Genomic DNA, 21174 nt, shown 5'->3' on the forward strand with positions numbered 1-21174 from the left:
AAACGCGAGCTTGAACTGTGAGCGTCTCCTATTTCATGAAGGAAGCAGTTGACGAACTGTGCTTTATTTGAAGGTTTTAAGTCGCTCTGTTGCCATAAAAACGCTGGAATATACCAGTGTGTAAAGAAATGCTCAGAACAAATGCATCAGCGGCCCCCGAGATGTTTATCACCAACGTGTGCGGGTGAAAAATTGAACATTTGTCGACAAAACTGCCCCAGCAGAAACTTTGACTGCCCAATAAGCATCAGAGAAAGCTAAATTTAGTGATTTTACCCGAGGCTTGGGCAACATCATCATGTTTAACATCTACCTACTTCAGCTAACTTGCCCCGTCATATTTTGTTCGAGAAAGCTCTCGTTCTCGACGCCCTCACCAAAGCTAATATCTGATCCACCTGTAATGACGATCGAAATCGAAAAGTTTTGCTGGGTATTCCAGCAGACTAGTTTTAAGGCGTACCCTTTCAGTGGTCCACGCATAATGCCATGCTGAAATGGATCAAGCTTCTGCTCGGATAGCATCATCCATTTTCTTCAGTGTAAACGGTTATGAGGATTGAAAGATCGCAACCAGCTGCTTTGTAGACAGCTGGTTGCGGAAATTTACGCCGTCTGTAACTATCCCTATGACAGCCGTGTTGCTTGAAGTCATTGCAACTATAAACTAAAGGCTGCAGCGACCAACGTTTGTAGATCAACGTTGGTAGCGACTGTACTCTCGCATTCCCACCCATCACTCCGAGCAGCAAGGCGCCAGTTTCGGTTTGAGGTCGGTATTCTTTCTACAACATAGATGGCGGCAGCATCAGTCTTCCGCACTTGGTGCATTTGGCGAATTCGTTTGAGTCCAGTTCTCAGTGCAACACTCTGCGAGTGCGATGCATTCTGGGAGAGAACTCGAACGGTGCCAGTGCGTGTGAAACGAACTCGCTATAAAATGAACTCGCTATAAAATACCGCTATACCAGACGCATCGTCTGCTAACATGAGGGAATAATAATGAGTTTGTTTGCTACTAGGTATCATTCTCTGACAGAAACAAAACGACGAACAGACTGGCAAGTCATCTGCGAACAGAGCCAAAAAGGGACAATCGTCTGCTATGAATTGTGTGCTGCGCAGAGTGAGATCAAAAACTAATTGAAATATGGAACATCGGCTATTTTACGGATGCAATTGTCCTGTGCTTCGTTTGGCTATGCTGATTTGTTTTCTGGCTGTGTGTAACTTGACACCCACTGGTGCTAAAACAAGAGCTTGGGACAAGCACCCACCTTACCACGATATCAATCTCACTATCCGAAAGAGTATTGGATTTAATTACTGTGTGCCTTTTCCATTGACAAGAAGGCCCCAACATTTTTTAAGAATGCCAGTAGGGTTTTGTTGTTGCCTCTTTATACTCGCAACTCATTCACTTTGCCAATTTCGTTTTTCTAGCCTGGCTCAGCTGGCAAGCTGAGCAGCGAGTCTGAAACTGTACTAATATTGTTTCCGGTCAGACTGTCCATTATTATTTATTGTTCTTCCCTGCTATTGTGATATGTCTGCACTGTAGTCATGACAGGGGCTTGAATGGTGGCTCCTACTTCCTACACATGGGTCCTAGGAAACATTTTGTAAGTGATGAGGTGCCCACAATCATGGGCGTGAGCAAAGTGGCGGAAAAAGGGGGGGGGGGGGGGGATTATTCTGAAGGGGTGTAGCTTTCAAACCTACAACTTTGAAAGAAAACAAGGTTTGCCCCCCTCCCCCTCCTTTTCCTGCAAAACGTACTGCAGATGCCCATGCCCGCAATCTAGGCCAACGGTTCTGGAAAGAGGGTTTGTGGAACCTCTCCGTAAAGGCATTTTAGGAGTCCGCAAAACTCTGCCGGCAATAATTTTTTTTTTTTTAAATATGATTTGGGGCATTGAGTTGAGCCCAGTCCGGCCATGGCACATTCACAGCTCCGGGAGAAAAAGGAATCTACAGAAGAATACCTCTTTTCACTCTTCCCCCTTTTTATTCTTGGTAAACACGTTTGCAGTCCACCCCCCCCCCCCCCCTTTCCTTTACACTGCCTGGCGTCTCCCATCACTTCTGCCAGTCCAAAAAGGGTTTGCTTGCCACGATTGGCGGTTTCCTTCTTTTCTCTATAGCATCCTTTCTGCTAAAGTGGAAAGAGTGTAGACGGAGCTTCTTCCCCTCACCGTACCGTCTTAACCTGCAACATACTATACTCTCGGGAACAAGATAATAGACTTGTATCTTTTCTGCCGCCACAAATGCTGTGCTTAGCATGTTTTTGGCAGAGGCTTTTGCTGCCACCACATGCCACGCTATGAAGTGGAGTGCCACGGTGTGTGCGTGCCACCTGTCGCATAAAGCAGTGCACTTTCAAGCTGCGTGGATGCAATGACGGCAGAAAAAACACCAGCAGAGCGGACAATACAGAGCATGTTATTAACAGCACTGGTTAATTCCCAATAAATCACAATCTGAATCATTACTGTAAAACCATTTATTTTTGCAAATCGGTCACAGAGGACATCATCGCGGCCACTAAATTTTGCGAATTATAGACGCCTGCATTCAAACTCTTAAAGAGATTATAAAAGCAATTTCGAAAGTTTATTTGACGTATGAAACGGGCGTCGGGCTCATCTCAGACACTGTTGACCAAGTTCCAGCCCGAACAGAAGTTTGTGTGCCGCACCAATCAATTAAACAGTTGTGGTAATATTCGCGCGGGGACGATGCCTGAGACCCCCCCCCCCCCCCAAGACGGCGGCAGAAAGGTGAACTAAAGTGCGCCGTCAAAGCGTGACGACAACGGGCTCCTCGTCAGGCGATTGCTTCAAACGGTTTAAACGAATGATGCGCTCTTGGTTTAGAATTCGGTAGTGAGATGTCATACAAAAAAGTAATTTGAATGTTGGATAATTTTTTTAAAGCTGTAGTTCGGAATTAATAGGTTTCATAGTGTGTATAGGAATAGGTTCCATAGCATGTGTAGCGTGTGGGATGACAAGGAAAAAGACTTGTGGAAATAAATGACAGCTGTATGCTGTGCTGGTTTTGAGACGGTGTTGTGTATGTTCCTTTTTGTTTCCTTGTCTCAAGGAAACAAAATTTTGACAGCAAATTTTGAACCCTGCTAGTGCACACCTTTCTGATCCAAAACTGACTTCGAGACCCAGTAGGTTTCAAAGCCGGTTTCAAATAAGAAAACCAATGCAAAAGTCAACTTCGAAACCTGGGATGTTTTGAAGTGATTTTTGGCATTAGTTCCCTAAAAGATATGTCATCAGTTTGGTGGCTGGGAGCTAAAAGCATTTGATGCTTAAAATCATACTCATCAGTGCGGCCTTTATTATTCTCTGACTGAATCAATTCTGCTTTTATATGCAGGAGGGAACCATTTGGCTTTTCGAAGGCTTTACTGTGGTCATGGCGGCCTACTGGCTTTTCGGCTTCGCCCATGGCCAGAAGACGTACAATAGGAGCTGCCTTCTTGAGAGGCTTTGTCTTATTCTAATCTACTCACAGCTACGTCCAGTTGCAATCAAGGTGATTAATACAATCAAGAAAACACCTGTAGCCTGATTGCTGATCACATAGTGCAATCGCCAAAGTCTGTGAAACTCCTGCCAGGATTGTTCCGATTTTTGAAATCATTAAAGGCTTTGTTTGTTTTTCTTGAGATGGCAGCTGCAAGTTGTGTGGCTCACATACCTAAGTACGCTTCAATTCATGACCAGCTTTATTCGTTTATATTCATCACATTTCTCTAGTCCTCCGTGTTGTTTCCTAGTCATCAAACTAGGTATTAGGCACCTGTATGGAGTAGTTACATTTTGTTTTTACGTTTTTATCAAAACGGTTTCTGTCACCCTGTCTGGAATTCATCACCCTTACTACGAAATGTCAAATTAATCTCACGTTGAGATACTTTTTAAAAGTGGAGATGACCGGCATTAAATGTTGTGTTTCTTTATCACTCCTGTTCATACTTTGTATATTACTTCAGTCAAAAGACACCACCAGTGTTCAATATGCCCCGTCCGAGCACAAGCTTTTCAGCCTGGATAAGGTGAGCGTGAGTGAGCACGTACTAAGCAGTACCGAAGGTAATGAGCGTGCACTGCTGCATTTTCAAAGTTTCATAAATGCTCTTTTTTAGAAAAAAAATAAAAGCCAGGCATTGTTGTGGTATATTCATAACATTGTGGCTTTCTTGAAGAATGCGGGCATTCTGAAGGTGTTGCCGAAGGCTTGCCAGGGTGACAGCGCGGTCGAAGGCGACAAGTGCGAGCTAGTACACGCTCTATCGCAAGCTCTTGTTCTGCGAAAGCGCTTCTCAAAGTCGCTCTTGCATGCCTGTAGCCTTTGCTGCCCTACAGTGGTAATGGTAGGCAACTCCGGCTGACACAAGAAATCATCCCATCGCTGCCACACTCCGTTTCCCTTTAAAGGGCTGGTGAACCGAAATTTGGATTTCAGAAAACGATGCAGAAGCCGTAGGCAGGACGCCACAATCCCTAAAACACTACTCGTAGTCACAAGGCGATATCTCGAATGGACGGCCGTATTTTTGGAGAAAGAGGTTGAGATTGAACGAGGCCGATGAGGCGCGTGACGTCGAGATATCTCGTTTTCTCCCCTCTCTGCTTCGCACCCTCAAGGCGGCGAGGTGGAGAAGACGCGAGGTCGTTCCCTTTCCTTTTCGGAGAAACAAGACAAACAAATCTGTCAAATGCGCCTCCTATTTTTAAAAATAAGGTCATCCATTCGAAATATCGCTGTGTGAGTGATGTTTTGGTGTTTGTAGCATCTTGTTACACGCTTTTGCCGCCGTGTTTTATGGAATCCAGATTTCGGTTCAACATCCCTTTAAGTGCAAGTGAAACTGAAATGCCAAGAATGAGCACGTTGTCCTGAACGACAGTTGCACTGCACAAGCGCGCATGCTTAGCAACATTCAAAGCATGGAGCTTGCTCTTAAAGCCTCTGCATCAGGCTTCCTGTTGCAGCTCGTGGTACTGAAGCAAGCTTTTGGGCAGACACTTTTTTATAAGCAGAAACTTCACCTGGCACCGCAGAGCTCCGACCGGTACTCGGAGTACTTAGTTGCGGTATTTTAGATAAAACAGAAGGGCATTGAGCAGTGCAAACTACGATTATTGTCAGGTAAGAAGTATTCAGTTGCAGTAATTGTTTTGCTTTACATACAAAAAGGCTGGAGTATGCTTAAATGCTGGGCTAGCAACCAATTGCTACCAGGGGCCCTATGCTACACGACGGGACCAAGCGGAATCAAGGGACCGGGAGCCATCCAGCGACCTGGATGCAAAGATGGGTTCAGCTTCCACGGGATTGGTGCCACCTGGATCCTGTCCCAAAGGGCCAGCAGCAGCTGGATAGCCTCGCATTGCGATGCGGGGATGGGGATGCCGAGCGAGCTCGGGGCATGCCGCCCACTCAGTGTGAGGGCCAGGTGCTCCCACTGACTGGCTAGGTGCATGTTGATGAGTTCCTGGAAGGTGTTGTTTACACTTAGCCGCCGGAGCTTGGCGTTCGACGCGTACGGCGGCACCCCCAGTGCCAGCTAGTACCCCTTGCGAATAATCACGTCCATCTTGCCCTTACCTCTCGACAGCAGGTTGAGATACGGATTTGCGCAGGCGATGTGGCTCACGACGAGTGGTTGGGTCAGCCGGATCAGGTCCGACTCCTCGAGCCCGTGTCTGTGACTCGTTATCCTTCTCACCATGCGCATGACTTGCGTGGTTGTCTTGACGAGTCGGTCGACCGTGTACTTGGCTCCGCCGTCCCGCTGGAGGTGAAGGCCCCAGGATCCGAACCCGCTTCACCACCGGCACGGGGGTACCATCCTTTAACGTGAGGCGGATGTCCGCCTTCTTCTTCTTCGGGAATTGGCTTGCCCGTGCGGAGGAGCAACAGCTGAGACTTATCGGGGGCGCGCTGGAGGTTGCCGGCCTCGAGGTAGTTCTCCACCGTCTCAATGACTTCTTCGAGGAAGTCTTGCCTCCCGCTGTCCGATCCCAACGTAGCCCAAATCGTCAGGTCGTCCACATAAAGTGGCATAGAGTGTATGCTTCATCCGGGGAATCCGTTCCAGTAGAGGAGGCGGCTTGCACATCGCCAGCTAACAAGGTGGGTGACAGGACCGAGCCTTGCCGATTGCCCTTGCTCGGTATCGGGATGGTGCTTGTGCGGATGGACTCGATTCCGATGGTGGCCATCCAGTTGCTCAGGAAGTCCCGCACATAATCATACATTCGGGGCCCGCACCCAGTTGAGGCCAAGTTCTCGAACACCAGCGTGTGACTGACGTTGTCAAAGGCGCCCTTTATATCCAGGGCCAGGACCGCCCGCGTTGTCGTACAGGAGATTCTGTCAAGGATATCCTCCTTGATCTGAAGCAGGACATTCTGCGTGGAGGTGTGACCAGAACCCGAAAATGGTGTTCATGGTGGCATTGAGTTCAATACAGGATGGTCCCCTCAAATATCGCTGTAAACAGCTCATCAGGGCATGGGCATTTAAAAAACTGAAATGGAGTGTCGAGGTTTGTGACGCGCGGCGATATACCTGATAACCTCTATTTCTTTTGGATCCTTTTCAAGGGAGTATATTTTCCACTTCGGGGCACTTTTCTTGTTTCTGGCACTTACTACTGCAGGAACTGTTTCACCCTCACTTTCTTCTTTGCTTTCACAGCACTCATTTGATGTTAATGTGGAAGGGAATTGGCCGGATTCCACTCTTCGTTCCTACGTAAAATGTGCTGGCGTCCAATACCTGCCACAAAAAGGGTACTTAAGATTCCAAAAATAACTAAGAGAGTGTAAACATATGATGCCAGCATTTCTTTTTTTCATTTCCAATGAGCAACATTATATTATGCCAAAACTCTCCCTAAATGCACACTGCATTTCACAGCGCGCTAAACTCTGCCGGAAAAATCGGCGCCTGCACGCAAAGGGGCGTCGTTTCCTCAGCAGTGTATTTTACCTTGTGAATTAAGGCGCTCCTTTCTTTTGCAGCTAGAACATCCTTAAAAATACTAAAAATGCGTTCGCCACGGACGACCGAGTCTTCCGCTGGCAAACGCTGTCGTTTGCATACGATACGCCTTGAAATTTTCACCCCATGGTCGATCAGGCGCCGATTTTCCCGGTTGCTTTCCCATACCTTGAGCCACCCAAAACACCGCGCGCCCCCGTAGATAAAAAAAAAAAAAAAAAAGAATGGAACGGCATTGAGTGTTTTGTTTACTTACCGACTTTGTGCGTGGACCGCGCCACGTTGCGCTGCCTGATGCACCCGCGTTTTGGAACTAATTCAGTTGACAGTTCCCTCCGAAGATGAAGCCACTGAAGCCACGGCGGTAATCGGACTGGTAGGCTGCTCCCTTTCGAGCGGGCGGAAGAAGACTACGAAGAATTCGGCAGCGAACGGGCGGAAGAAGACTACGAACAATTCGGCAGCGAACGGGCGGAAACTCGATTACGTACAGCTTCAGTAGTCGACGCTTTGTTTTCTCGATTGCGTTCACCGTGGACTCGCGCACTCGGCCGTAGCCGAACGGCCGAACCAGCTGGACGGCTGCCGGCGCGCGTACCGACAGCGTCGCCATAGCAACCACGCCGCGAGTGTGGTTGCCAGACAGAATTCACACGATTTTTTTTTCTCGTCACTCACGTTGAGTTACTAGAAGTTAGGCGCGTATCATTATAATACATTATGCTGTAAGAAGTTATTAAGGGATATGTGTACCTACCTAAGACAAATGCAGAAAAAATATTTTTGAAAAATAAAATTGGCGTTATCTTTTCATATCTTGATTAAGACTAGCGTGGTCACTGGGCTAACCGATGCGCGAAATAGGAGGACATATATACCGCGATGTATGTACTATTTGTTGTGTACTGTGCAATTGATCTGTGCTTGTATGTCCGTGTGTATGTACAGTGTTGTGTGTATGTCCATGTCGTAAGTGAATGTAACCGCGCTGTGCACAGCAAAAAAACTGTTGTTTTCTTTTTTCAAATGTTGATCACTTTTTTTTTTCGTCGCTAGAGGGGGGTTGTCGCCGCCCAATTTGAAAAGTGTGGCGGTTGGTGATCTATAACTATTAGAGGGCTGGATGCCATTATCCATCCGTCGTGTTGATCGCTCCGAGTTGTTCGGTTCCGCTGGTAGCTGTGTCGGCTGTGTCGTCGAGCGCGATCCAAACCAACGCTTCTTTTTGCGCCTGTAGGTCGTGCGGCTGCGGATGTGACGCATTTCGTGGCGTTTTTGCTGTTTCCGGGCGCGCTTTCTGAGTCAGAACCGTGCGCTTTGGTTTGGACGGGCGAAACTTCGGGCGAGCGCGCACGCGCGCACGCAGGCACGAGCGCACAAGCAAAGTGCAACTGCGACAGACTGGCCGGCCAGACGGCGAGAGAAAGGGAGAGAGAGAGATTGCGTTGTCATGTTGGAAGAGAATAAAAGGGGGGGGGGGGAGGGAGGAGAGGGCAGCCAGACGGCGAGAAACGCGGAGCCGGAACTAGCTTGCCCTCCACCGATTGGCCGGGACACAGGGGCGTCCTACTACGTCACCGCGCGTTTTTGTGCGCGTTGAGAAAGAAGTTGAAATCAACCAACTTTCTTGTGCGCGTCCGGAAGGAGCAAAGAAGCGGCGCGACGTCACGAAAATACGTCACATCCGCAGCCGCACGACCTACAGGCGCAAAAAGAAGCGTTGGTTTGGATCGCGCTTTATGCTGCCTGATTGCAACAAAAGGAGGTTAGGCGGCTTCCCCAGCGCGTGTTTTAGGTGCTGAATGCCGCTGTTCACGCACAAACGTTCATGAGTGGATAACGCACGTAACAGAGGTGAGCACAGGCAATAGTTAATCGAGAGCCACACGGAGCGCGAGTGCGATACCTCCTAGCCGCTGTCGACAGAGGGTGTCGGAGCGATTCGTTGTCAACTTGTCGTCCACGGCTAGTGGGCGTTTTGTTCAATAAAGCCAGCCTGTCAGTGTTTTGTAAAGCTATCCCTTCTTTATAAGCGCTTCTGATGCGATGAAAATGCGACCGGCATTGAGCAGGCCGAGCGAGACTTCGGCGACAGTCTTGGCTGTTCATTCTCCAGCGGTTTCGGCCTTACTCGTATTATTTGCGGTGTTGACGCTTGGACATAGAGATGTTTGGAAAGTTTTTTGCGCCTACAGATGACACCAAACGAGCGTGCGAGCCGTATGCTTTTGCTCCGGCGAGAAGCCGCGCACGGCTCGCCAGGCTCGTATCGGCTGTCGCATACTGGCCGCCATATTGTTTTTAGGGTGTTAGCAGTTAACACGATTTTCACCACCTCTGGCGGCTAACACCCTTACACGAATAAAGGCGTTAGCCAGAGGACGAGCCATTTACACGAATAAGGGTGTAAAAATTTTAAGTGTGTACAGGGGGGAAAGGTTGCAAACAGCAGTTTTACCTGCGTAGTTGTGAGCAATTCTAAAGGGATACTACAACGAAATTTCGGTGCTTATTTTTTGGTCTATACGTGTTCAAAAGAGCAGTATCACATCGAACTCATCAATATCTTGTTGAAAAAGGCACCAAAAGGCATTTAAATAAATTAGGCAATTAGCAAAGAGCATGTTCTAGATGTCGCTAAAGCTGTAATGCCCGTCTAGGAACCTTGACAGGTAGGGATGATAACTGTCTTACTTAGAACTATACATGCTTTGAACCTGATGCCATCCCGACAGCTCTACGGCCAGCAGAAGAGAAAAGGGGAGGGAGGAATTCCACACTCGACGGGACTCTCTTTTGTGTGTCCCAAGATGATAGAAGATTAACCCGTCACTCAAAATTCACACAAAAGCAGCTTTGGGGTTAGTTGCGGTGGCCCGATCGCTGGCGTGCTTCGACCGCTTTGGTTGCTGGAACAGCTGGGGCATCCTGACGACGTCTGCCTCGCCGCAGTTTTGCTCATCCCGAGATAAACTACATCACAATTGCACTGGATGCGACGTGTTGTCAGCTGGCTGCTCTCCGAGCGCTTGCCAGTGTGGGCTGTTTATAACGAAAAATACAGCCATCAAGCTCAAAATACAAATGTGCAATTGTCATTTACGGGTATCGTGGATCATATTCAGCCTATTTCTGAACACGAAGGGTATATTTCAACTGTCGTTGAAGTATTCTTTAAAAAAAAAAAACAGCATTAATATCATACATTTCCTTCTCCGACTCTGCAGGTGACAGCGGCTATGCCTTGGAACCTTAGCTCATCACACCTGTCCCTGGATTCCACGCGACCTCCACCGCTTGCGGCCGGTTTAATAAGGCACATTCTTCAATAAGGTCCATTGTGGAGCGCTGCATTGGGCTGTTGAAAAGCAGATTCCAGTGTCTGCAAAGACACCGGACTCTGTATTATCATCCAACAACAGCCACCGTCATTATATTGTCTTGTGCAGTGCTCCATAATATGTGCCTTTCATCGAGGGAGGCAGAACCGGACCCTCACGAGCCAGGGTTGGAGTCTGGGCCGAGCTCGGAGGGGTCAGTGGCGGATGACGAGAGGCTAGCTCCTGCCCACCCTCGGGTCAGCCTCTCGGACAGGGGGAGGGCTCTGAGGCAGCGCCTTGTTGCCCAGTTCCGAACCCGCCACAGCCATGCCTCCCCGGTGCCCCACGCAAACCACGATGGCAGTCGCGCCCACCAGGGACACCACCAGTGCCAAGGAGTCCGTCGCCACAATGGAGGTCCCGCCCATCAGGGACACCATCGGCGACAGGGAGCCCCTCATCGTCCTCGCCACGGTGGCACTCCCGCACACCAGGGACGCCACCGGCGACAGCGCACCCCTCGTCCTCCTCACCTCGACTGACGCCCTCGCCACCAGAGAAGCCCCCAGTGGCAGTATGTGCCTCACGTGTTGCTCCACAGTCAAGGCCGTCCATAAGCTCCACAGTGTCAACTCCAATGCCTTGCGCAGTTTGTCGCACAACCACCGTGTTACCTTTACGGACATGTAGTACCGCCTCCGAAATGCTTTTCAATGCATCACGGTGATGTTGATAGAGGTTTTTTTTTTAATTTGCAAGCAGGGTGCATAAAATGCCTGGAACAATAACAGAATGTATTGTGGGTTATGTAGCTAGCCAACAGGGCATCTGGCTCGCCCTTGCAGGAAACGGATAACTCAATGAGGCTACTGGTGAGACCCGTTTTGCTTCTTTTACTGCAATATATTGTTCGTATCGGGTTTGGACATCGATTCATTTTCTCTACACTTCCATTGCCCTGTTGCATTTTACAATCTATTATGGTTACCACAGGGCCAGGTGTATTACTCGATAATCGCATATTGGATTTGTGTCAGTTTGAATGTATAAAGAAGACAACAAACAGTGTCTTTGAAAGTGCTTTCTTTTTTTTACAACAATGCCGTAACATGAAAAATAAACATGTTTGAAAGCACAGCTTGCAATACTTTCTTTAAAATTGAGCATGGACTATTAAACTCCGTATAAGTTCTTTGTCATTATCCAGGATATATCACAGACATTATTTCACACTACACTTCACTTAATTCAGCACACTGCCACTTCGTGTGTGTTTAGTCACACATGGAAGCATGAGAGATTCCATAGTAGAGGCCTGTTGAGATAAACAATGATATAAGAAAACAAACAAACGAAAAACACAGGGACACAGACGAAGGAAACAGGACAAAATGCACTGGTGAAAATTTAACTTCAGTTGAGAGTGCACCTTGACCTGTTTCCCTTCGGCGCTTTTTCTGTTTGCAATGAACAAACTGGCCCAAATCTCCACTTTATTTCGATAAAAGAAAAATGGCAAACCCGGAGACCAGTTTCAGGCGGGTGGCAAGTTGTGGCTAGAGTGCAGACCTCTTGGTTTCAAATAAAGAAAACCCGGGAGCGCCCAGGGCCGAGTCCTCGCCCACCAGCGCCAAAATACGCGAGTATGATGACGCCAGCGAGCGCACCCGGGCGCCTCCGCCCCCTGTTTGCCTGCGGGTAAAGGAAGTAATTCAATAGCTTGGTCCACACTATGAGTAAACTACGCAAATTACCTCGCCTGTTTCGCCAGCTCCGTAGCCCGCGCCCGCGCCTTCGACACCCGCATGGCTCAGTAGCGTTTCCAACCTTCCGGCTCCTTCCTCGGAGGCTTCCTTGGAGGCCCGAGGAAGTTGAGCCGGGAGGTTAGCTCGTTCCAGAGACGAACTTTGTCGTCTCTGGACAGCGCCGGGCTCAGCTTAGTTGCGCCGCGTACCAGAGAGGCCACATCCTCCTGTTTCTTGAGCAGTCATTAGCGCCAGTAATTTGAACTAGGCGCTCATCAACGTCCCGCATGTTGTTCTAGCCCTTTATGCGAGTTTACTCTATCTAATATTTTTTGGAACCGCTACAAAATCAGTTGTTTATTTCAATAGAACACGTGTATTTTTTTAGTTTGACAAGTTTCTTTAAAATAGAGCCGATGTGAAGGTCGCCGCCGCAAGGGATTGGCTGCCATCGCTTGACTAAAAGCAGAAAATGCTCCTCCGGTTGCCAGAGAAACGGACGCTTGCGTAGGGACTAGGTTCCAGATAGGTACCGCCGAGAAAGCGTAGGTACGGCAGGGGGACAGCGTAGCTACTTCCGCTCTGCAGGGGTTGGCTCTTGACGCCTCTCAGGTGAGTGACAGACGCCAATCTTGCAATGTCGTCACGGCGTCAAAGAGGGCGGTTTCGCGGTGCTTGCTTGGTTACGCTCCTCCTGCCGGTACGTCACTTCTGTTTCTAGTTTCTCGAAAGTCCAACATGGGTCCCCTCGTCCTAAGAAGTCGCAAAAGGCTTAAAAACCGGTTCTGTCTCTCTCGGTCTTACTCGGCTGCAAGAGTGTGAACGAGCCTTTAAAGCCGGGATAAGCTCATGACGTCGCTGACGTCGCACCGGAGCGCTGTACGGGGGCTCCGTCCGGCGCCGGCGTGCGGCCAACTTGCCAGATATCGCCACACCGTTGTCCGATTTTCGGAGGTTCGCAGCCAATGGCAGCACGGGTGGCGCGAACGTCATGGTGACGTCACCTGACGACCGGCCCACGAGAGCATGAGCTACGCGCGAGAGCAGCGAACTGAGCGAGCGATGAATGCGAGCACGGCGAAGCGCGTTGCTCAAAATGAGCTCGTGCTATTTGGGACCAAGAGTCGGTGCTGTCTGGAAACAGCGATTTGAAAGCGAACAGCTGGAAATTTGTCTCCACAGGTATGGGCCTCACGGAGAATTACAGGGTGTCACAAAAGAAAATTTACACTGTCTTTTTTACCGCAAAAATAAACTAGGCATCGCCGAACGCTCATTCTCTGCCCGAAGGTAGAGCTAGAAGTCACAACCAGATGCCAAGTTTCAGCCCGATTCGATAACTTAAAAGTTATAAGTGATTTTCTGAAAATTTCAATGGGAAAATGGGGCCCATTTTTTCCTGTTTTCGGTTTCTGGTTCCATAGAGCCCCATGTGTTTGAAAACTCCGTCGGCCGCCATTTTCCCGTTGAAATTTTCAGAAAATCACTTGCTGAAACTTTGGCATCTGGTTGTGACCTCTAGCTCTACCTTTTGGCGGAGAATGAGCGTTCGGCGACGCCTAGTTTATTTTTGCGGTAAAAAAGACCGTGTAAATTTTCTTTTGTGACACCCTGTACACGGAGCTTCAGCGATAAAAGTTTGTTTTTCATATCTTTTTTTTAAATTGTTTGTTCATAGATGAATGGCCTAATCATTAGCGGAAATCTATTTATGAACAGTTGCAACTAGAGACAGCTATGCGCCAAGAAACTGAGAAAGAGGTGGAGACGAGAGCGCGGTGACGCCAGAATGCCGAGCCGACTCTTATTAATTAGTGAGGATAGCTGGCTTTGTCACTACCCGCTCTTCGAATGCGAACGCTGGACGTCGGCATTTGTCAATCGAACCCGTTTGAAGTTTAGATTAAAAAATAGCTAGCTTTGCCTCCACCCACGATTCATTCCGACCAGAGCTCGACGATCTAGCGTCCCCGCGCGCTCTCGTCCGCGACTCCACCAGTTTCTCGTCGCTACTGTTGTTCTTGTTGTTACACTTTATTAAGAGAAGGATATTCAGATTTTGTCAGCTAGCGGTCGACTGAAATAATTAATGGTGCGTGGTGAATGCACACGTGCGGCCGTTGGTTTTCTGAGAAACACACTGATGTCGCGCTCGCGCGGTCGTCGTGCACCTTGACCAGATGTGGCGGAGAGCTCACGGTGGTAGTTGTTCTCTATCGTTCTGCGACGCTTCGTCGACGACGCATTTGATTTTTTTAACGATAGTTGTAAAATAAGATACGTTGTCGATATCGCCAAATGACTGACGAAAAAAACGCCAAAAAACTGCACCGTCTGCTTTTCGGATTTGACCCTGGGTTTGCTGCGTGTGAATCAGCCGTTACCTCAGACCTGCGCCACAACTCGGGCGGTCCCTTTTGACAATCCGTTTCATATACGTTTTTTTTTTTTTTTCTAATCAACTTTAGAAACCGCTAACAGCTAGCGCGTGATTCATTGAGGCATGTTTGCGAAAATCCCAGAAACCAGACAGGCAAAACGTTTCGCGTCATGCGACCCGAGCCCAAAGGGCCATGCCGCGGGTGTAATTTCACGCGTTACGCGTGCTGGCATCTGTTGCAGCTGTTCTACAACATAAACCCGAAATAAATTACTTTACACGTGCTTTATCCACACCTGATATTGAGGTAACTACATTCGAAGCATTCTCCATGCAATTTAGCTAATTTGGCAAAAGACCTATAATACCTGTAGCCTTTGTGACGTGAAGTAGCAGTGACTGCATGCACTTTTCTTGAAAGGTCTGCTGCAGCAGTTACATGATGCATTAACGTGGAGTGAGTGCCTTTAGTAACCTGCATGAGCAGAAAATTTGCCCCCCCCCCCCCCCCCCCCTCCCCCGCTGACTACACTGCACGCAATTCCATGAAGCATCTTTTCTCATACATTGGTATATGGTTCTCAAAAATGCCTGAAATGTGTATCTTTCCTTAGAGGACATCAGGGCTGTCACTAAAAGGTGGAGAAACCTTAGAGATACATTCGGAAAGAAGCTGAGGGAGATGAAGAAAAGGAGTAGTGCTGGTGCAGCAGAGCCCAGCTTAAAATGGACATACTTCAATCAGATGCTCTTCCTTCGGGACATCGTAGAGCCACGCATGTACGTATACCAATTTTTTAAGTGTTTATAAAATAGAAAATTTGAATATGTGGATGATTTTAATGCACTCAACAGCCAATGAAAAAAATGTTTAATCTGTGTTTAGGACCACCAGCAACATCAAACTCGACGTGGAGAATGAAAACTCAGTGCAAGAGGCCCTGCAAGGCTACGAGGAGGAGCTGGAGGACAGCGCATCGCAGATACTTTCTGCCATCGTCGACGGGCGTGGTGACGACTGCCCTGCGCACTCGGCCTCCTCTCCTCCCACCCACTCCCCGCATGTCCTTCCTACCTTGCCTTCTCAATATGCCTCTCTTCGCCCTCAAGCTTCTGCCTCTGCTCCATGCCGTTCCCTTCCTTCTCCTCAGTCCGTCTCTGCTGCTTTTGCAGACCCTGCCTCTCCAAACACTCTTTCAGACACATCACAACCACCCAGACGTAAGAGAACTATTAATGACACTGAGCTCATCCAAGACATTGGCCGGCAGTTACAGAACAAAGAAACTCCGTCGCAACAATTCCTACTTTCCCTGTCTAGCCAATTGGACAATGTGCCAGAGCACCTCTATGGCTACTGCCAGATACATCTCCTGGATGTGGTGTTACAGTACCGAAGAGGTGTAATACCTACTACCCTAATGCAGGTTCAAGGGCCGCAAAATAATGTACTGTAGTATACACATTCTCTCGAGTGAAGTTCTTTACCCCATCATCACATGCCCCTGTTGTATGTCCTTAGGAATGCTACTTCCCCGTCCTAGAGAGCAGATTGGGGAGCACTAAATGCTCCTATCTCGTCTGCTTTGGAGGACGGGCAAGTAGCATTCCTAAGGGCATTTGACATGTGCATGTGAGGATGGGAGGAAAGAAGATGTACAGATGTGTCTGTTTGCCCAATCCTTCGACTTATCCTTTATTCTTTGGTTTTACAAGATAATCGTAGCAATCACAAAACACAACCTCTAAGGGACACTTTTGAGTACACCACAACATAATGCCTAAGCTTCTTACTAACTTTCATCGCTCTTACTAACCAATAAATCAACCATGCAACGTCGGAAATAATAAAACAGTGCAACCTTAAAAAAATTTTGTCTTGAGTGCACCACTGGAACACAACTAAGATAAACATTGCACAAATACTCTCATTTGCACCACTGGAACACAACTAAGATAACACTGCCCAAATATTCTAATTTTACATTCCCCTAGACAGAGTTGAGGGAAAAAAATAATTTACAGCTTGACAACTTCCAGCCACGAAATAAGACTGCTCATGCAGCAATTTATTTATTTTATTTTGAGTGACCCACCGACAGCCTAACGCATCCTTTCTGGTGCACTTATCAATGAGTTAATTAGTAGTTAAATTTTAAACGGGATAAAAGCTAAATGTTAGGACAAAACAATAGTCTCAACACTTTCTAAATTTAGGCTCTTCATCAAAAATATCAAGACTAACATTCCCACAAATCCATTCTAAATGGTTATGCATCACTTGTAGGTGTGTCATGGGTGCAGCATGGTAAAATTCGGTAGGGTAAAACAAACTATAAAGTCTACAAGACCTATGAGGAACCTGCAAGTAGATGTGACTGAGTAGCTCTGGTGAATCAATTACACCATTTCCAATCTTGTACAAATGTGTCAGTCCACGAATTATTCTCCTGTTCTGCAACGAGTCTAACTTCACGAGTTCACAAATCCTCTCATAACTATAGAAATAATTTGGTTGAAAATAACGATGAAACAAAACACAAATGAATCTACCTTGAACACTCTTAATTACACCTGAATTTTTCACTCCAATACAGTCCCAGACAACAAACGCATATTAAACACGACTACGCACCAGTGAAGAAAACAAACGTAAAATACAAAGTGGGTTAGAAAAACTCCGTGTCACTCGCGTAATGGCTACCACCCTAAAGGAAACATTCACAATTGTAGTCGCGTGATGATTGAAATTAATTGCAGGATCCCTAAAAACGCCTAGATCACGGATGACCTCAATGCGAGTCATATCGGTGGAATCCAATAAATAAGGAACACTCGGAATTTCACACTTCCTAGAAAAGAACATAACTTTCGCCTTTGACTTATTTAAGAGTAGGTCATTGGAAAAACACCACGCCAAAATAGAATATATATAACGCTACAGACATTCGCAATCGTCAGCAGTTTTAATCGCCGTAAATATCTTAATGTCATCGGCAAATAACAAGAACCACGTGCGGTGTGTTTAATATAGGAAGCTAGATCATTTAGAAAAATTAAAAACAGCAAAGGACCAAGGGGGATGTCTTGAGGAACCCCAGAAGTAGATAAAAAAAGGAGCAGATAATCGGCCGGATGCTTGCACCAAGTTCAGCAGCTGAAATAGGTAACTATCGAGGAAACAACAGTACTAAAGACAATAGAACAACAGTACAGAACCAAATAGAATACATGTTCCAAGCAAAGTTACATCATGATTAGATCTATAGTTGTTGACAGGTTAAGAACACAGAAAATGCTACACCTCCAGCACACGCTCGTTGCCTTCTGCCGAACTTTGACAACTTATGAGCTGAAGCATCATCAATGTCCGAAGCGATGTACCCGAGACGGAGCGTAAAGATTTTAACCCGTCATTGATGATAGAGCATATCTACATTTCAATACTAGTATGGGACATAATGACAATCACCAATTGTTTCCAGGCTGTGACCCACAGGAGAAAGCTTCTGCCAAAAATATGTTTCTTAGATATTCTGCGTGCACAAGCATGTGGTTTTCCAGAAAGATATTTATGCACAAGTATTCGCACAAACAAAAAATCTGCAGTGCCTAGCTTGCACCGGAGCCTTTACCACCATTGAAGACGACTTGTGAGACTATACACCAATTTATTTTTACAAACAACCCGGAGCGCCCCTAGCGGATGCCACTGGCGCTGCACATGCACGATGGAGTGTGGGCAAGAAGCTTGCTGACGCCCATAAAGAAACCATTGAAACGCGATGCTGTTAGCGTCGGTGTGAGTCCCTTTGCCCTTTTTCACGTTCGAATTGTTGATTCTACGTCTTCCTGGCAATGTCCGACTACTTGAGCGGCCTCAGAGAAATTAACGAGGCTCGTTACACCGCAAAACTTCGCGTGAATAATGTGACATGCAGCAATTCATTCCGTGTGGATGCCGCAGAATGGACGCTAAAGCCCGACTCGCATCATGAGATTTCGCTCGCAATTTTCATTTGCAACGTCGCTCGAGCTGCCAAAGTGTGAACCACAGCCGAGATGGTCGACGTTGATACTGAAAATCGCAAGCAGAATCGGACCACGTGAATCAGACATAACAAGTCGGTGATGGCCACTGGTAACAACGATCAACATCTCATTGTATCTACTGTTTACATCGAGCCTGCTTACCAACCTTCCAACTTAAGTCTTTTGGGGCCTGCACTCGCTTCATATCGTAAGCACCGGGCCAACATTTGGTCTATGGGCCAATGTTGTCTAAAAGAGCAGATGGCAAGCAGAAACGTTTGAAAGAGCAGACGACAGTTCGAACGATCAGGCGACTGTATGAAGTTATAGACGCACTAAACGTAGTCCGCAGGTGGTCTGTACAACTTGACGGCTTTCCGGTGTTCATGTTGGAACAAAACAAATAAATCTGATGATAACAAGTATCCGTGAATTGAACCCAAAGTGCTTCCCACCCAAGCAATCGTTGTCCAATGGCGTCTGGTTTTCCCTTTTTGCGGCACATATCCACGTTCTCGGACGAACCGAGCACATGAAAACTGAGCTTCAAACCTTTCTCGACTCTTTTAAAACAGCCCCAGTCGCGGCGTTTTGATGAGAAGGCAGGTTTTTGTCTGGTTCCTTTCAAAACAGCGCAGGAATACATGTCTCACATGGAGAGTTCCGCCCACAGCCCGACCGTAAGTGCGCCCAACGCACCACCACCGCGCCGTGACGTAACAGAGATGAGTTCGTGTATACACCACATGCAAATTATCAAATTTTCTCCTGTAGGTCATAGCCTGGAAAGTGCAGAATGCTGTACTGGAATGCTTAACCTGCAATAGACCATTTGCTTATTACCCAAGCATCAGGGAGAATGGAGGGATCGGTGTTCCACGTGCCACACGAGCACGCCTTCCCTGTATAAAAGATTCAAAGTAAATAACCAAAATAAAGCGTTGACGAGCGCGCATGCAAGGTGCCATTTGTTTTAGGTATTTGGTTTAGAAAAGTTACTACTGCTGAGGCCAGTGCATGAAGCACCAATCTCTGCATTCTCCTTGATGCTTGGGTAATATAGCAATAGGTCTATTGGGCCTCTTAGTTAACACTTCAGCACAACATCTTGCCAGGACACTTTGCCTGCAGCACTGTTGAAGTACAACTTTCACAGATCCCGCACATACCGAGCCATGTCGGCAAAGTTCCGCGCCAGTGTTCGCGCCACCTGCATTGGTGGCTGAACAAGCAGTTTGCGCCACTCGCTGCCCTGCCTCTCACCAGTCGAATCTACAAAGTCTGCGTATCCAGCTGCGCAGTATGCATCCTCTCCTGCGTGCTGCTCCATCAGAAAATTGTGGAGAACGCAGAGTGCCTTCACAAGGTCCTCGGCATTCTGTGGGCTCTCCCCTAGTAGTTTTTGCAGAATCCTCCAACGGGTGACCAGGATGCCTTTCTGCACATCTCCCTTAGGTGCGAGAAAAGAACAAAGCAAGAGGTTATTTCTTCAATTCCCACTTGAGAGACACAAACATACCTGTAAACTCTCTCAAAATAATATGTCAAGTTCAAGAATTTGGGCCTCATTCCAAAATTATTTTGTTCTATTTTACAATAAATCTTTTTGTTGTTAAAAATCTTGAGAAGTGCAGAGAAAGATCCTTACGATCCACAATGTGGTGTAACTAAGTCCCACAGATAGCTGCTTACAGGAGCCAAAGCCCACTCTCCTCCTTGAAGTTTGTCAGCTGTAGACCGAGGAGACAACTTTTTTGCACAATGTGCCCGCCACGGTGCTTTCCCCAGACTCTGGCACGAGGGTCCGCTTCGGCGGCCGCCAGGATGAACGTCTGCTACGGATTACCCCGACTGGAGATTGCGCTTATAACTTTGCGGTTCATATCGCCGAGCAGGTGTGCCAGGTATTAAAAAGAACCAAGCTTCTTGCTCAGTCGACTGTACATTACTTGTTACTTTTAAGATGCAATATCAGGACACAACGACAGCAGCAGGTGATTGCTGTTGAAGGAAATTTAACTGGACATTAGTCGTGACTTGTGTTTCAATTATTCAAGTTAACTTGCTTCATTCTTTTCGTTTTTTATAATGAATAAATGCCTTGTACGTGCTTTTCTTCTAAGTCTTTTAATGCTGTGCACATCCCCTGCACCCACCTTTGCAGAACGTGGTATGGGCTTTTACCAACAGCCACTGTGGGCAGATTGTTTGCTAGGTGAGATATTGCATTTACAGAGTTCACACCACTTTAGTTAACCATGTGACTTGCACATAATAAAAAAAGAAGTAACAGTCAAGTTGAAGCTCAGATTTTTTTCTAAAACCTGGTGCGCCTCCTCGGTGATATGTGCCACAAAGCTACAAGCGCCATCTCTATTCAGAGTAATACGTAGCAGACGCTCATCACGATGGCCGCCGAAGCGGGCCCTCGCGTTGGATTCTGAGAAAAGCACCGCATCGAAAAAGAGACGAAAGACGCATGCATGAGAAGCACAAAAAGGCTCGTGTGAGCTATCATATGGTCTCGAAACTAGGTGAGCCATTAGCAGATAGGTGCACCAATGTACTTCGGTGAATGCTCATGCGTCCAGGGGATGTTTGTCTGCAATAGTACATGCTTCCGGTTTACACGCAGCGTTCACGGCATTCCCATATTTTGTCA

At 47.3% G+C, this 21174-nt stretch overlaps 2 protein-coding genes across 2 annotated transcripts in view; both read left to right on the forward strand.

Annotated features, from left to right (window-relative positions):
• LOC121837486 overlaps nucleotides 1-10897 on the forward strand; it is a 44063-nt gene extending 33166 nt beyond the window's left edge. The window contains exon 2 of the mRNA XM_042293082.1: nucleotides 10357-10897. Within this exon, the coding sequence (XP_042149016.1) occupies nucleotides 10357-10897 (541 nt within the window). The remainder of the gene's footprint in view (nucleotides 1-10356) is intronic.
• Nucleotides 10898-15075: 4178 nt separating this feature from the next.
• On the forward strand, nucleotides 15076-19927 carry LOC121837487 (the record flags this gene model as incomplete). The annotated part of the gene is made up of 2 exons (XM_042293083.1): nucleotides 15076-15260; nucleotides 15367-19927. Coding segments are annotated over 2 exons (756 nt in total), but the record flags the coding sequence as incomplete, so codon positions are not given.
• Between the last annotated feature and the right edge of the window lie 1247 nt (nucleotides 19928-21174).

This window comes from Ixodes scapularis, unplaced genomic scaffold (assembly GCF_016920785.2).
Source record: "Ixodes scapularis isolate PalLabHiFi unplaced genomic scaffold, ASM1692078v2 PGA_scaffold44__24_contigs__length_19508400, whole genome shotgun sequence".
In the NCBI taxonomy this organism is placed as follows: Eukaryota; Metazoa; Arthropoda; class Arachnida; order Ixodida; family Ixodidae; genus Ixodes; species Ixodes scapularis.